Source organism: Montipora foliosa, chromosome 14 (genome assembly GCF_036669935.1).
Source record: "Montipora foliosa isolate CH-2021 chromosome 14, ASM3666993v2, whole genome shotgun sequence".
In the NCBI taxonomy this organism is placed as follows: Eukaryota; Metazoa; Cnidaria; class Anthozoa; order Scleractinia; family Acroporidae; genus Montipora; species Montipora foliosa.
This window is the reverse complement of record NC_090882.1, coordinates 17,458,093-17,473,092: the sequence shown is the minus strand read 5'-3', so window position 1 is coordinate 17,473,092 and position 15,000 is coordinate 17,458,093. Positions and strand designations below refer to the sequence as shown.

Here is a 15,000-nt window from a genome sequence, read left to right as displayed (position 1 = left end):
GAAATAGTCCCGAAGCGATTAAAATAACGCAAATTTATATTTTGAGATGACGTTCTCGTTGCCGTCGCCGTTGTCGTTGCTTAAGCCCCGTAATAACAATAGTAGTCACCGTCCTTAAAGACCTTAAGACCCCGTAAACTCGAAAACTCGGAAACGAATAAAGTACCCCAAAATCCTCAATTTGGCTAACCTCAGGCCTAAAAACCAACTTTAGGCCTAGTTATGCCTAGGGTTAGCCAAATTGAGGGTTTTGGGGAACTATATTCGTTTCCGAGTTTTCGAGTTCTCGGAGTCGTAGGGTCTTCGTTTTCGAGACACCCGTTACAGTCAACTCGCCGCTAACGGACACTTTCGTAAGCGGACATCTCAACTTACAGACACGTTTTTCAATTCCCCATTTTACCTTCCATTCAAACTCTGTATTTACGCATTCCCGTAAGCGGACACTCTCTCGGAAACCGACGCGGACACTTATGAAAATTAAAATTGGATTTTTCTTTTGTTTACCATCTCTCTTAAGCGGACACCCCACGTATAATAATTGACTCTTGGCAATGAAATTTGTCTTTAATTTGCAATTCAAACAAAACTATGACCTTGGACAGAGCATCAGAATACTGGGGTCGGTTTTGTCACATATCTCCATTTGTCCGGAGGAAAGCAAGCTGTGCGTTCGTTTGACATGAACAAGAGTCCAACATGTATTTGTAGTATTTCCTTTCAGATTCTCACTCCATGGTTATCTTTCTATTTCCATCCGTAGCAAATGAAGGACGACGCTGGTGTTGGTTCAGTTGACTGTCAAAAGTTTCGACGGTTTTGCCAGGAGCAAGGAGTTAATTCCTATCCTACAATCCGTTTGTACCCTCACAATAGCCAGGGAGGGTATCGCTATGTGTGAGTACGCGAAAATGCTACAATCCTCGTCGAAAGTTGTTGGGACACCTCTCTAATGTAGAAGAATTTTACGTTGTTTGCATTAAAGCCCTGACCTGTGCTGCAGTAAGCTTTTAAACAAGACACTCTCTCCTGTATTTCGGAAATCGATGTTAATCTCCATTGAGCGATCTGTTGTAAGAGGATTGGGGGGGGGGGGGAGGGGAGGGGAGGGGAGGTGAGAAGTAAGGGGAGTGGACTTGGCACGAAAGATGACCCATCTTTTTTACTATTGAGTCTGTTTAAAACTCTAAGGGCCAGTTATTTATTTGAAACCTAACTTAGAGGGAGGTTTTCAATAATCATTTTTGCCTCCGGAACTTTGTAAAACTAAGTTGCTTTGAATAGGAAAAGGCTTGCCTCCTCGATACTTTTTTAAACAATGAACTTAGGTGTTTGTTTAGTCCAGGATAAAACCCTTTGAAAGGTCAGAAAAAAGGCAGGAATTTTTTGAGATACATTGTCACAGCACTATCTCTGTGAAACCCTATATTCTATTTGAGAGTTAAGAATCTTCCTTCTGATTTTTGTTGTGAACTGCTCCCCGGTTTTGTTGAGAAACTTATCATGGCGTTATTTATGTGATATTTTAGGAGTCACCGTGGATGGCGTGATGTCCATTCTTTGTACAGCTGGGCCTTTCAACACCTTCCTTCAATGGTCACGCAGTTCAGTTACAATTCATTTCTTGAAAATGTTCTGGGCAGTGAAGATGCTTGGATTATCGATTTCTTCGCTCCTTGGTGCGGGCACTGTATTCAGTTTGCTCCTGACTTCGAGAAAGCAGCAAAGGTGAGGGTTTTGGAGTGCCAAGCGCCTCTATTTCTTTCGTTGAACGCTCGATTTCGTGGAACGACTTTCTAAAAGAAACTATGGCGCTGCGTCGGTGAGGAAGTGAAAATGAGAAGTGGGTTAATCAACTGAGCTGATTGGACGAATTGGGAGCAAACATTCGTCCTGCGTCTGTATAGAGATGGTCACGAAATGCGTCGTGTACATCAGTTCCAGACGAAACATCTTGAGAAATGCGTCTTCCAAGACTCATAAAGACGGACAGTTCTTTTTTTAGGCTCATAATGCGACAGAGCCTTTGGTTAAACGTAACGTCTTTTGATTGTTTTGGTGATATCTAAGTTCGTGACCATTCGGGTGGGGGCCACTAAAAATTACTTTCCATTGGCGTTGCTTGTTTTTGTTTTAAATCAGCTTTAAACGTCGCTAGTTTTCATTTGTTGCAGTTGTTGGACGGGCGTGTCAAAGCAGGAAAAGTTGATTGTGAACAGGATTACCATCTATGTTCTGAAGCCAATGTGCGAGCTTACCCCACTGTAAGGTTGTATCTTGGTTCACCGGGAAAAGGAATGACTCAGGTAAGCCTGTGCAAACTCAGAATGGCATTGCTTATTACCATCTCCATACTTCGAGAAAGTAGCAAAGGTAGCAAATTTGGTGTTTGTATTTGAGACTATCGTATCCACATAAACTGGCGCAGCAGTTTGGACGAGGGTGAATTGGCCCTTAGCTTCTGATCGCGCGCTTTTCGATAACAAATCGGGTTAAGGACGGTGTCTACTATTGTTATTGCGCATCTCGAGATACTCGGGTTTCCTATCGGTGATGCTCACTAATACAGGGATATTTTGCGCGGTTTAAAACTATCCGGATAAAGTAGATCTTAGTAAGTACCCATGGTATCCAAAAAGAAAACTGGGGGTAACCATGCAAATTTGATTAAGCTTCAATTTGAGAAAGAACGCCATACATTGCTTTGTATTTTAAACTTTTTACAAACATTATTCATGAATTATCTTGGAAAAATGCGTGGTTACCCCCAGTTTTCTTTTTGGATTTCAATGACACTTGTCAAGATCTACATTTCCTTCATAATCATAAACCGGGGCAAAAATACCTTTGAATTAGTAGGCACCGTCCTTAAACAGCAACGAAAAACCCAAATGTGGAGATCATGTACGAAGCCTTAGATGACTCCACTTTTAAATCAATCGGTCATATAAAACCCATTGAGTAATGCTTTCCTTGGGTGTCGTTCATTCACTACTTTGCCATTCCCATAATGCAATACGGTTTGGGGATTCTTTGCATAAAGACAAGGCGATTCATTTACTCTTAGGACTGTATCATGCTTCATTGAACTGGATATCAATTGTTTTAATGCAAATAATCCCCCCCCCCCTCCCCCGCAAAAATGAACTGTATTAAGGGATTGTGAAAATAGCGAATTATGCTTTTTAAGGCGGTTTTAACTTTCTGAAGTACTTGACCGAAAGGCGTAAGTGTGATAGCGTATAGATGAGAGACACTTTTTAGGTTTCCTTCCAGGGGTCCTGTTGATTATAGTGTAAACTTGGTTCTTAATTTTTTAGTCGGTAATGCTTCAGACAAGGCAGTTTTTTCTCAATTCTTACACGCTAACATCGGATGTTAGCTGTTCGACGAAGGGAGGAGAAGCTTTCCAGGATACCCAGCTTTCTTTAACGACCCCTAACTCCACTAGAGTGCAATTTTCTTCAATTATTGAGAAGTTCTTAAATCATTTTGTCTGGGTTTCGATTTTTTTCTCAGCCAGTAAATGGACACAAGAACATCGAAAGCCAAGACCCACAGCAAATTCATAACTTAGCAGTAAAAGCATTAGAAGACTACAGAGCGGATTTAGAAGAGGAGAATCAAGGGACCAGAACACACAAGAAAGGAAAAACAAAAGGCAAAAAGGTAAGAAGACAAACAAAAAACACCCGCTCTGCTTATCACTCATTAATTCTTGCAGTCTTCGGAACTGAGTGGACGCAGCGGAAGACCTTAGACAGCAATGACCAGAACCAGGTTGCTGACCAGCGGTTTTCGTTAAAACAATGGTTTGTTGGGGGTGCTCAGTCTCGCGGGCTCAGAAAACCTGGTTGTGGTCATTGTTTATTTAAGGTGTTTCGGACGCTGCTCGACGAAATTGAGCCCAAATCATGTGTAAGGCGATCCCCCCCCCCCCCCCCCACTTTCGTTTCACGGCCCATGTATGATCTGGTCGCACAACTTCACAGCCAGATGGAGTAAGTTGGGGCCCGATTTTGATGGATCAGGAAAACCGGAGTACCTAGAGGAAAAATCCTGAAGTGTAATTTTTTTTGTGTTTCAATCATACGGTTGTTTTTGTTTTAGATATTGAACAACATCTTTCAATTTAATACCTCCCTGGGGCTGGTTGCTCGAATCCTGGTTAGCGCTATCCGTTGGTTAAGGCCATCCCCCTTTTTTTTTGCGTTTAGCGTGGAATGAGTTTCCTGATATTGGTTGGTCGGTCGGTCGGATTGAAAAAAAAAATGAAAAAATGAAAAAAAGAACAACTCTCGGAAATAAGAGGGCTGGGCCTGGTACCCGAGCATCATTACTGTGGAACCTGGAAACAACAAGACACGAACCCAAAATCAATATGGCGGAAAAAGGTTGTTGGTGTTATTGTAAAATTAAGACAACGTGGGAAAGACACCGAAATTCTTATGCGACGTAAAAATGGTTTCACTACGTCGTTAATTTTTTTTTCAGTTTTGAAAATGCCAAAAAAATGGGTCGGTCGGACGAAGCTAAACGAAGAAAAAAAAGGGGATGGCCTAAGAGGTTTCAAAACCTATAGGTTTCCATGGTGTTAAGCGCTGGTTGGTGCTAACCATTCTCCGAGCAACCCGGGCCAGGTGTCAAGTCCCAACTGAATACAACAAAATGACGAATTTACTTTAATTCCGTCAAGTCTGATATTAGTTTCACCTTATTGATTTCCTATGGAAAGGTAGAAGTGATCCCCTTATTGTACTGTAATATTTCGGCTCCGCTCACAAGCTCACCCCACTTGGTAACCATCCCCCACCCCCAACCCCCAACTCCACCACCCCACCCTGCTTAGAAACCATGGCTCATGCAAACGATTTAATGATGTACTTTTTGTTTCCTTCGTTCAACTAGAAAAACAAGGGCAAACCAGACCACGATGAATTCTAGAGGACATCAAACCCGGTTTGAAAGTAGAGTCTCTCTACACCTCAGGCGAAGGGATGTTCTTGTCCCGTGTGGGGCACGTGAAGCCCTCGATAGCTATTCAACAGTAGCCATTGTTGCGCTTCGGTTGGCTGTTGTAGCATCCACTCAAGCCATTGCCACGGGCTTGGTTAGTTTTGCAGAATGGAGCGAAAGTTTGTACCTCGTTAAATTTTACTTACTGGACTTGGCAGTAACAAAAAACATTAAAAAGGTTTTAAATTTGTTGTAATGGTGTTCTTTGTGGATTCTATACCCCGTAAATGAATTCGTAGACTGGATTTTCTCACTAAATTTTTCCACGTGATCTCATTTTCTTGTTTGGGTAGCTTGCCTTTCCCAAAAAGAAAGCGAATTAACTAATAGGCCATTTCTGAGTTCATGTCTGCCTCCTCTTCAAAGCGAGTCTAAGTGCGAAGTTTTTGTGATGGTAATTAGTTCTAGTTTACATATGAATGAAAACAAATTTTCATAACAAAAACTTCGCACTTAGACTCGCTTTGAAGAGGAGGCAGACATGAACTCGGAAATGGCCTATTGCATGGCTTCATCTCAACGAAACAACGACGCAGCAGAAGCATGCATGGTGATTCAATTTGTCACGTGATCACTTGGCTTTTTTCTGATTGTCCAGTGGCGGCAAGCCTGAAAAAGATGGCGGGTATTTGAAGTCTAAATGGTTTTACTCGTCACGTGTCAGCTGTCACACGTCACTCGTCAGCTGTTACCCGTCACCCATGGAAAAGACCAGCCTTAGCAAGAACAGTAAAAATAGAAAATAAATTACTTAGTAATTAAAAAATACTGCAGAGGGGAAAAAATAGCATTACGTTTTATCTTTCTTATTGCGCCTAAAGGTTCAATGGTGTCTGCTTTGCTGTCCACTGGAATAATTCGATTGGATCAAGTAAATGTCATTATTAAAGGGTGTGCGGATCGTTAGTGAGGAAGTGTCCGGTCGAGTTCTGTGACTGTTGTGGTGACGATGGTCTGCGGCGTTCGTCAAAATGGTCTTTAGGTCGTCGTTTTTTTCTCCAACACTGTATTGTTTTTGGCAACATAGTTAATAATAATAATAATAATAATAATAATAATAACAACTTTATTTATATAGCGCTTTTATCCTATGTTTAAGGCGCTTTACAATCATATAAACAACATTAATAAATATTTGCAAATTTACAAACATACCCTATTATATTTACAATGATTAAAAAAGGAAAAATTAAAACAAAAGCAATATATGCAAATCTACAGAAACAATGATCTGTTATTACTAAATTTAGTAAACAAGTACGTCTTAAGTGATCTTTTAAAACTCGAGATGGTGTTAGACTTCCGAATTTCATAGGGTATAGAGGGGACTGGTTTTGAAGCTCGGCAAACATCAAAGGAGCAAACAAAGATGCCAAGATTTGGGTTGGAAAGACCACGACCGGGCACAATCTTTTGTTTTGCGTTCATACGCTAAATTACGTAACCAACACGTTTCTATTGTTTTGTTCCTCAGTACGGAGTAAACAACTATTGTGTTTTGTGCACGGTCAAGGCCAAAAAAGAGAACAAAAACTTACAACGAAGAAATTTGCCGGGTTTATAACCATTCTCTTCTATTAGCTATGGTGGCAACGATTGCATGGCGCTATGTAAATAATGTCTTTGGAATTTCAGTCTGTGTATATGAGTCATACGTCTTGTTGCGCCTGTAGAGTGGAATGTAGATTGTCCATAAGTCATGTAGTTGCAACTGCCCCGAATAGCTACAATAGGTGTAGCTTTGAACAGAAGACATGATAAAGGTAAAATGCTTTTGTGCTTGGAGATGTCAGGGGCACCCAACGACCAATTTGTTGTAAAATGTACTATTATACCCCAGTTAATGAAAATAAATGTTATTAAGGCATTTTCAGGTGTTTTTCAGTCTTGCTGGGAAAACATTATCTGTTCCTTTTTCCCAGCAAGACACAAGAAATTTCCCAGCCAGCTAGATAAAATTGGTTGGTTTCCCAGCCAGCCGATCAAATTTATTTCCCAGCCAGGAATTCCGCGCGCTTTCAAATCCCTCCGAAACTACCAGACAAAACCGGGACAAAACAGGTTTTTTCCGCAAGCGCAATCACTCTGACCAGCCGTCGTATGTTTGTGACTACTCTCTGGGAGAGGAAAGGGTTTTTTTGTGTTTTTTTTTTTTAGTCGTCCTCAGTCTTCAGAGTTTCTACAGCCAGCTCGGGTTGAAATGCTAGAAAAAGTCAGTAATTCCCAGGCAAAATCTCTATCAATAACAAAATTTCCCAGCCAGCTGATCGAAACACCTGTATTTTTGCCAGCCAGCAAGATTCGTCTGGGGAACAGATAAAGTGAGGAACAGATTCGTTGGGTGCCCCTGAGATGTAAATCATACCGTACGCTCTTAAGATTAAAAAGATTGTCAATAAGATGTGCACTGTCCATACCGTCAAACTCCTATACAACATAACTAAAGATTGAAACTGTCTCATTGTTTCTAACAAGGTGTCCTCAAGAGAGGATAATCCTCTCTTGGTGTCGTACATTAATATCACACTGTCGTTGATTATCCTAGATTAGTATAACCAAACTAGTGGACTAATGCAAATCCTGCATTTTGATTGGCTACGCTACTGGAGGATAATAGTCCTCGAGTAGCGAAAAGCGTGACACTTTCTTTCATTAAATTCCCAATTATATATTTCTTTAACTTGCATTTGCTAACTTTATTATTGCCTTTTCTGTCCGACTAGTTGGGTGATACTAAAACAACTAGACCCTTCGCCCTCAAGGGCCACGGGTCAATAGCCCATTCGGCGTCGTGTCATGGGCTATTGACCCGTAGCCCTTGCGGGCGAAGGGTCTAATTGTTAAATGGTTCTTATGATTAGTTTTTTTTCCATTTTAGTAGCCTAATTCACATTGATCAGCAAAAGCAGCCGCAAAAACCGCTAGTTGATGCAGAGCGCATGCACGAGTAGGCTCGATTACCAGCCGCCGTTTCGGGAAATGAGCCAGCGCTCACTCCCGAAATCACGGCTGGACGGGTGAGGTGAGTCATTGGTTGTTTACCATTTACAAGCAGAAACCGGTTGGTGTTAGGTTTGTTCAAATGGTAAGCAAAAACTCGCGTATGGGAAATTTAGTTGGGATCGGCGTTAGTCTCCTTCGCAGCCGCTCGGGCCGGAGTCACGCGTGGGGACGGGGAGCGTTGCGTAACCCCGGCGCGAGCGGCTGCGAAGGAGACTAGATCTGCGTGTACCATTTACAAAATCCGTTCAAGGTTACAGAGAGAGTCTGTAGGGAGGCAAAATCATGGGAGTATGCAAATGATAAACGCGTTTTCCGTTTGGAAATTCCGTTTGGGAATTTTGGACTACCTTTCAAGAAATCCCGTTTTCTCCGGAAATTTTCCGTTTGGGAATTACCATTTACATTCCAACCAGAATTTCCGGATTTTTGTGGTAAATGATAAACAACCGTTGTTAATCTCCGCCAATCAGAAACTCGCCTGCACAAATCGGTCTGGCATAATTTGGCTGTGAAGGTATTCTTAGTCCTGTTCCAGGACTCCCTCTTACCCCGCCCTGAAAATGGGCCTGGACCCTGCCGGTTCGAGGCTTACAGCGCTTTTAAGGTAGGAAACATCCAAGATTTCGACAACGAAAAGTGTTCGAGAAGCTGGAGAAAGGGGATTGTGTCGTTTTCTACAGCCTGAGTTCGGAAACTTCACTGATACTGATTTTTCAGTTGGTGCCAAGGTCAAAATACGGTTTTTCAAATCCATTCCTAATGCAATTTTCTCCTCAGATCCCGCTAATGTAAAGCATCATCTGGAAACTTCGCACAGACGTTTTAGGCATTGCTATGTAATTATTGTTTTGTTAAAATCAGTGTTTTGGGATGTCTAATGCTATTTCACCGCTGATAATATACATGTAAAAAATTATGCAATCTGATTGGCTGAGAGAAGTGCAAGTTGCAGAAAAGTGGTAATTGAATGCAAAAAAAGGAATAAAGCAAGCATTCTGATTGGTCAATGAACAGAGAAGTTCGCAGATAGCCAATCAAATCCGAGCGCTGGATGGCTCACGTTGAATTGACAAAATGGCGGACAGATTTGGCGAGAACGCGAGGGTAGCAATGTTTTCATTAAAAGTTTGAAGGAAACTGCAAAACAAAGACTACAAAGGAAGGCATAAACAACTGGATAATGAAAGCTTTGAACTTGTCGCCCTCAACAAAATTGTCGGAAGGATTTTTAAGCTATAGTTCTAAGAAAGACGAACAAGACTACGAGCTGGCTGACAGTCTTCGTGTAATGTGAGGGTCAAAACATTTTTCATGTATATTATTAATAAGTAATCACATGATTTTTCTCGTACAATTTGGAATAAATAAGCACTCGTAAATTTTTTCAAAGACGACCAAAATTGCACGAGCCCGTAATTTACTCGTGCTTATTTATTCCAAATTGCACCTGAAATCATGTGATTACCTATACAAATATCAACTTCGCATAAATTATATTTGAATTTTCGTCACAGACACAACTTATCGCTCACTCGTCGCAGCCGTCTCTTCTCGGGGCTAAAACCTGGAGATAAGCCTGGAGACGAGTTTGTAGCCTGTGCATGCGCACTGCGTCGACTAGCGATTTTTGGACCCGATTTTTGCGGCCTATTTTCGATGCTTGGCCAAGCTTAGCAAAATTAAGGAGGAAGATTTGCTGAAATGCGGAGAGGGTCTTCAATGAGTAATTTACCTTCGGGGCTTCTAATCGAGTGATCATTTGCCTGTTCTCGTTCAAAATGGAGGGGAGTCACCCACAAAAGACAGAAAAGGGATCGCGTCGAGCAGTTTGCTTTCTAGCTTTTGTTCCAACAACGATTTTCTTGATAATGCTTGTTGTATGGAGACCACTCTTGCTGCCATATTTTTTCAGATACGTCAGGTTGATTGTTTCAGAGGTTGCAAGTGATCACCAGAGATTCTTAGACAACGAGGTACAATTGGCCTCGAAAGAATGGCGATTGTACCAGTTGGAGACTAAATATGGCCAGCAGTGGTGCAAAGAAAACGTCGAAACAAGAAGCGATGTAACATGGCTTACAGTGGTGGTAAACGATGCATTTATTGTACCAACTTTGGTATTAGGTCACTCTATACGCACATTTTCATGTCAAAAGAAGATGATTGCATTTATTTCTGAGGATCTTAGCGAGGCCTCAGTGAAAGCTCTCCAGGGTGTTGGCTGGGAAACTCGCTTAGTGGAAGAAATGGACTGCAACTGGCTGGATGACAAAATTGGTGGCGATCGAAACAGTGGTGTTTTCGGAAAGCCTCGTGGAAAAAGAATAAGAGGAACGCATACACGTTTCCATGCATGGAATTACACAGAATTTTCCAAGATCATTTATGTTGATGCAGATGTTATGTTAATGAGTAATATTGACGAGTTATTTGACATTCCTGATGACTTCGGGGCAACGCCTTGTGCTAGACCGGGTGCAATCGATCCTTGCTTCAATGCAGGGCTTATGGTGTTTCGACCAGATAGCAACCATTACAACCAAATTATGGAAACCTGGTTTGAAACCACCAAAAGAGATACTTGCATTCATGATCAAGACTTGCTAACCATATATTTTGTTGATGCTGGTAACTGGAAAGCCTTACCCTATTCATACAATGTCAGAATTTCTCTTTTTCGTCCCATGAAGACTTTTCATTTTGCATGCTGCCGACCTCCCAAACCATGGTCAGCCATCTGCCGCCCAAGCAGAAAAGAGGCTGAAGATTTTGACGGGCCAATCACAGATGTGGACCAGATGGGACTACTTTTCTGGAAGAATTTCTATGAACTTTTGGAAAAATACAAGTTAGAACTGTGGTGGAAATCAACACAGTTTTTCAGGCCACAGCAAGAATTTGGAAACATGCTTTTTGCTGAATGCTGGAGGCAAATACGTGCAGCAAAATACTAGAGCTGTTCACATTTTAGCAGATGCTAAACCCCTCTCAGATAAAATAAGGTTGACAAAGCTAAACAACCAACATGGCAAATTAAGCGATAGCCTTGTTTATTTAAATGAAAAGAGATCCACTGCACTTGACCCCTGCTTGATCCCTTTAGATTCTCTCTGACCACGTTAGTGAGTGTTGGCATCAAATTTTGCAAGAAGAAATTCGTAATGTTGCAGTTACAAACACAATTTTAGCAATTTAGAGAAGCCTGAAAAATGCAGGACTTCAATGGGGTTTGAACCTGTGACCTTGCGATGCTCCAACGAACTGAGCTATGAAGTCACTGATGTTGGGAGCTGGTCACTTGTGGGTTCAAATGTTCCCTGATGAATGAATCAATGAACGTAATGATATATGAAGTGAATCATATATTGAACTGTGGATGTGAAATCAACTGAGCTATGATCCTGCCAAATGACCAGCTCCCAACGTCAGCAGCTTCATAGCTCAGTTGGTTGGAGTATTGCACCGGTATCGCGAGGTCACTGGTTCAAACCCCATTGAAGTCCTGAATTATTCAGGCTTCTCTACACAATGTCTAAAAGTGGGTTCATAACTGCAAGGATCATAGCTTCACTTGATTTCATATCCGCAGTTTAATATATGATTCATTTCATACATCATTACATTCAGTGTTTTTACAGTTGCACACTAGCTTTCTTGTTGTTATTTATGCTATTTGTTGATTTTTTTGTGAAAAAATAAAGCATCTTATGTGGACAGCATTTGCAATCTTGTTATCAAAGGAAAACCAGTTTGCTTTATTTGTTGATGAAGTGAAAAGAATTTTGTACATATTAAATAAATATGATGAAGGCTCTGACCTCCATAAATACCTATATTATAGAGTTTAAGGACGTTTGCGCCCTGACACTCAGGGTCTTTAAATTAATTAACTGACACTCAGGGTCTTTAAATTAATTAAAAATAACTGAGGAGAAAGTGCTGCCTTTGTGATGACGTCTGCAAATGTCAACTCTCCTGGATAATCCGGGAGACTCCAGATTTTGGTTCATATCTCCTGGTCTCAAGATTACGGTCTGAGATCTTCCAAGTAATCGCCGAAGTTTGTCATTTCTAGTGAGAATTGACTTTCACAACAATAAAATTTCAAACATTGTGTTGTTTGAGTCATTTTAACATCAATAATAACAAAATTCAAATGTTTCATAAACTCTGGTAAACCATTTGTTGCTACTGACAGATTTTAATTTAAGCAATAATGTGATCGGTACAAAATAAACAAATCCAATGAAATTTTGCAATGCCAATGAGATCTTTATAATTTGCGCATTTTTAAGACTTTTTTCCTAGGTTGCATGAGGTCTTGTGTGCTTGTGTCAAATCGGGGAGATTGAATATGTGGATTGACTTAACCCTTTGACACCTTAACTGGCCTAAACAGGCCAGACAGTATTTTACTCTGTCTAACGCCAGACGATTTTACTTGTCAATGGAGAACCCTCAGGTGTCAATCGGTTAACTTCATTTTAAAAGAGAGTTTTGGGACTTTTTTAAATTGTAAAGATTCCCGATTTAAATATCATGCATCGAAAGGATGCCATATGATGTCACCAGAAATGACGTTGCAAGCATTGTCATGTCATCTATTAATTAACAATTATTCGCCGAAGGTGAAGTGATTATCAGTGAATATTCACCGAGACGAAGTCGAGGTGAATATTCTCCAATAATCACTGAGCCTGAGGCGAATAATTGTTTTAGTATAAATACACAGGTGATTATTTCAAAAAAGAGAAAAAACATTTCAACGCGAAAATCATCTTCACTTACAGTGGCAAAACGACTACTGGCAGGCATTTTGTCTGTCGAGGTGATTATCGGCTGATAATCGGAGATAGCGAGCCAATGAGAGCGCGCGATTTTGTATAATCACCTGTGTATTTATACTAATTCTCATTATTCACTCCTTGCACAAATCCCACGATTGTTTTCGACTTCTCTTGGGACATTTTCATGTCCCAGGAGAAATTAATTGCAAACAATGCTTATGCAAAAGCCTTGGGGGTAATAGAGGTGTATTATGGGATTTAAGGGGATTGTGCAAAGTAGTGAATTTGAAGACTTTGGGGTTTGGGGATTGACAGCCATGGGAGGAGATGGTAGAAATGTTTCTCATCTGCAGACTGAGTACACTATAGTAAGAAATACATGAAGTACCGACCTCGAAGCGAATCTCATTTACCAAAATGGCGGCGCATTGCAAGCGCTTTGTTCTAGTAATGGTTTGTAAACGCTTGACAAATTGTATCTTAGTTTTATAAGGAAATTTCATTTGCAAACGAAAAGCTTAAAGTCTGGATTGAATGCAATTATGACTGATTCTGTGGCCTTGGAACCGAGCACTGTACCAGTCGGCGATAAGGTTGGAAGCAGCTATTGTTCAAATTAGTTTGATAACAGAGTAATTTTGAGGACGATAGCTTAATACTTCGAGGTAGTTTCTAGAACATCCGTTTACTTTTTTGTATGTGAATAGCATGTATTACTATACACCTGGTTCTTGAAACGATGCCTTTGTAAGAAGACCAGAATGATGGGGTATTCTGAAATCGATTCGTTTTGACAAACTTGACTGTTGTAGGAAAATCCAGAGAAAGGAAGTGATACAGTGGAAGACAGGGTTCTTGAAGGTAAGTGAGGAAAAAGATTAGACACCGATAAACCAGGGAGACTGCTGGAGTGTTCTCTATAAAGAGTTTTACAGCTGAACATGCTTTGATGGTGTTCTTTCTCTTAAATATTTTAAAACAGTTTCTGAAATACTTGAAGAGAAGCTTCCTATTAATGGCGAAGTAGGTGATTTGGCGCCTCAGCATGAGGATGAGGGTAACGGGGAGGAGGAACCCGATCTTCAGCAAGGAAATGAGGATGCAGTTGGAGAGCCTCAAAATGTAAACGAGGACAGACAAAGTAATGTCAAAGTCTCTGAAACAACTGATCAGAAGTCTGAAGCTGAAAGTGATAAAGACGAAAAAGATGATGCAGTAGGTTCTGAGGAGGAAAGTGGAGAAGAGAGTGATACAGACTCTGATAGTGAATATTCATCAGCGGAGACGTCAGAGGATGGCCATACTGATCACGGTTCAAGTGACAAAGAGGTTCTAGATTAAGTTGTAGACATCAGTCATTATACTAGTTCAACTACCATATTTTAATTTGCAAGAGATTCTTTTAAACCTCCCCACTTGAGAGTGACACATGTAGATTTTATTCTGGCTAACACCAGACGATTTTTACCTGCCTATTGGAGGACACTTTAGTTGTAAATGGGTTAACAATATCTACGTCCCCCTTAATCTGGGTCTCAAATTTCCTGAATTTGGCCTAATTGTATCTTAGTATTTATTGGGAGACATCTGAATTACGTCCTTGTACAGCCTCACTCCCAGGTATTGACAGGTCATTGGCATGGTACAGTTCCATCTTGTGGTGGCTATCCATCGTGGAAGATTGTCTTGCTACCATTAGGCCTAAAAACTTTTGTTGAGGCCTAACTAGGCCTAAGGTTAGCTTTAATGAAAGTTTAGGATACTTTCTCTATATGTTTTGTACCTGCCCAAAATTGACCTACATTAGGTTAAAGCAACTTGATCTAGGTTAAAATTTAACCCATCGACTTCTGGGGGTTTCCCAATGACGAGTAAAATCATCTGGCATTAGACAGAGTAAAATACCTGGCCAGTTCAGACTGGTTCAAGCGTCAAAGGGTTAACTCTTCGACTCATAGGAGTCTGTCTAATGCCAGACAATATTTTGCTCTTCAATGGGCGACAGTTGAGGAGTCAATGGGTTAACAACCTCAACATCCACTCAAAAATTAAGTCCCCCTTTAACCTATTGACTCCTAGAAGTGAGAAATGGTATATTTTACTCTGTTAAACAATATCGTCGCTCTTTGGAGGTTGGGTGCCCGAAACATCCTGGAGCTTCCACTATTGGCAGCCAGCTCCAAGATGGAGACTG

At 40.9% G+C, this 15,000-nt stretch overlaps 3 protein-coding genes across 3 annotated transcripts in view; all 3 read left to right on the top strand.

The window, feature by feature from the left end:
- Positions 1-5,206, top strand: part of LOC137984686 (dnaJ homolog subfamily C member 10-like) — an 18,197-nt gene extending 12,991 nt beyond the window's left edge. Inside the window, exons 18-22 of the mRNA XM_068831928.1 lie at positions 764-897; positions 1,530-1,728; positions 2,175-2,306; positions 3,520-3,669; positions 4,909-5,206. Of these exons, the coding sequence (XP_068688029.1) occupies positions 764-897; positions 1,530-1,728; positions 2,175-2,306; positions 3,520-3,669; positions 4,909-4,944 (651 nt within the window). The 3' untranslated portion in view covers positions 4,945-5,206. The remainder of the gene's footprint in view (positions 1-763; positions 898-1,529; positions 1,729-2,174; positions 2,307-3,519; positions 3,670-4,908) is intronic.
- Positions 5,207-9,632: 4,426 nt separating this feature from the next.
- Positions 9,633-12,230, top strand: LOC137984636 (glycogenin-1-like). Its single transcript, XM_068831837.1, has one exon. It carries the CDS (start codon positions 9,798-9,800, stop codon positions 10,971-10,973), a length of 1,176 nt encoding a protein of 391 aa, XP_068687938.1. The 5' UTR covers positions 9,633-9,797; the 3' UTR covers positions 10,974-12,230.
- A 979-nt stretch (positions 12,231-13,209) lies between these two features.
- The window catches only part of LOC137985223 (peptidyl-prolyl cis-trans isomerase G-like), a 25,614-nt gene continuing 23,823 nt past the window's right edge, over positions 13,210-15,000 (top strand). Inside the window, exons 1-3 of the mRNA XM_068832766.1 lie at positions 13,210-13,399; positions 13,619-13,667; positions 13,789-14,135. Coding sequence (XP_068688867.1) covers positions 13,349-13,399; positions 13,619-13,667; positions 13,789-14,135 — 447 coding nt within the window. The 5' untranslated portion in view covers positions 13,210-13,348. The remainder of the gene's footprint in view (positions 13,400-13,618; positions 13,668-13,788; positions 14,136-15,000) is intronic.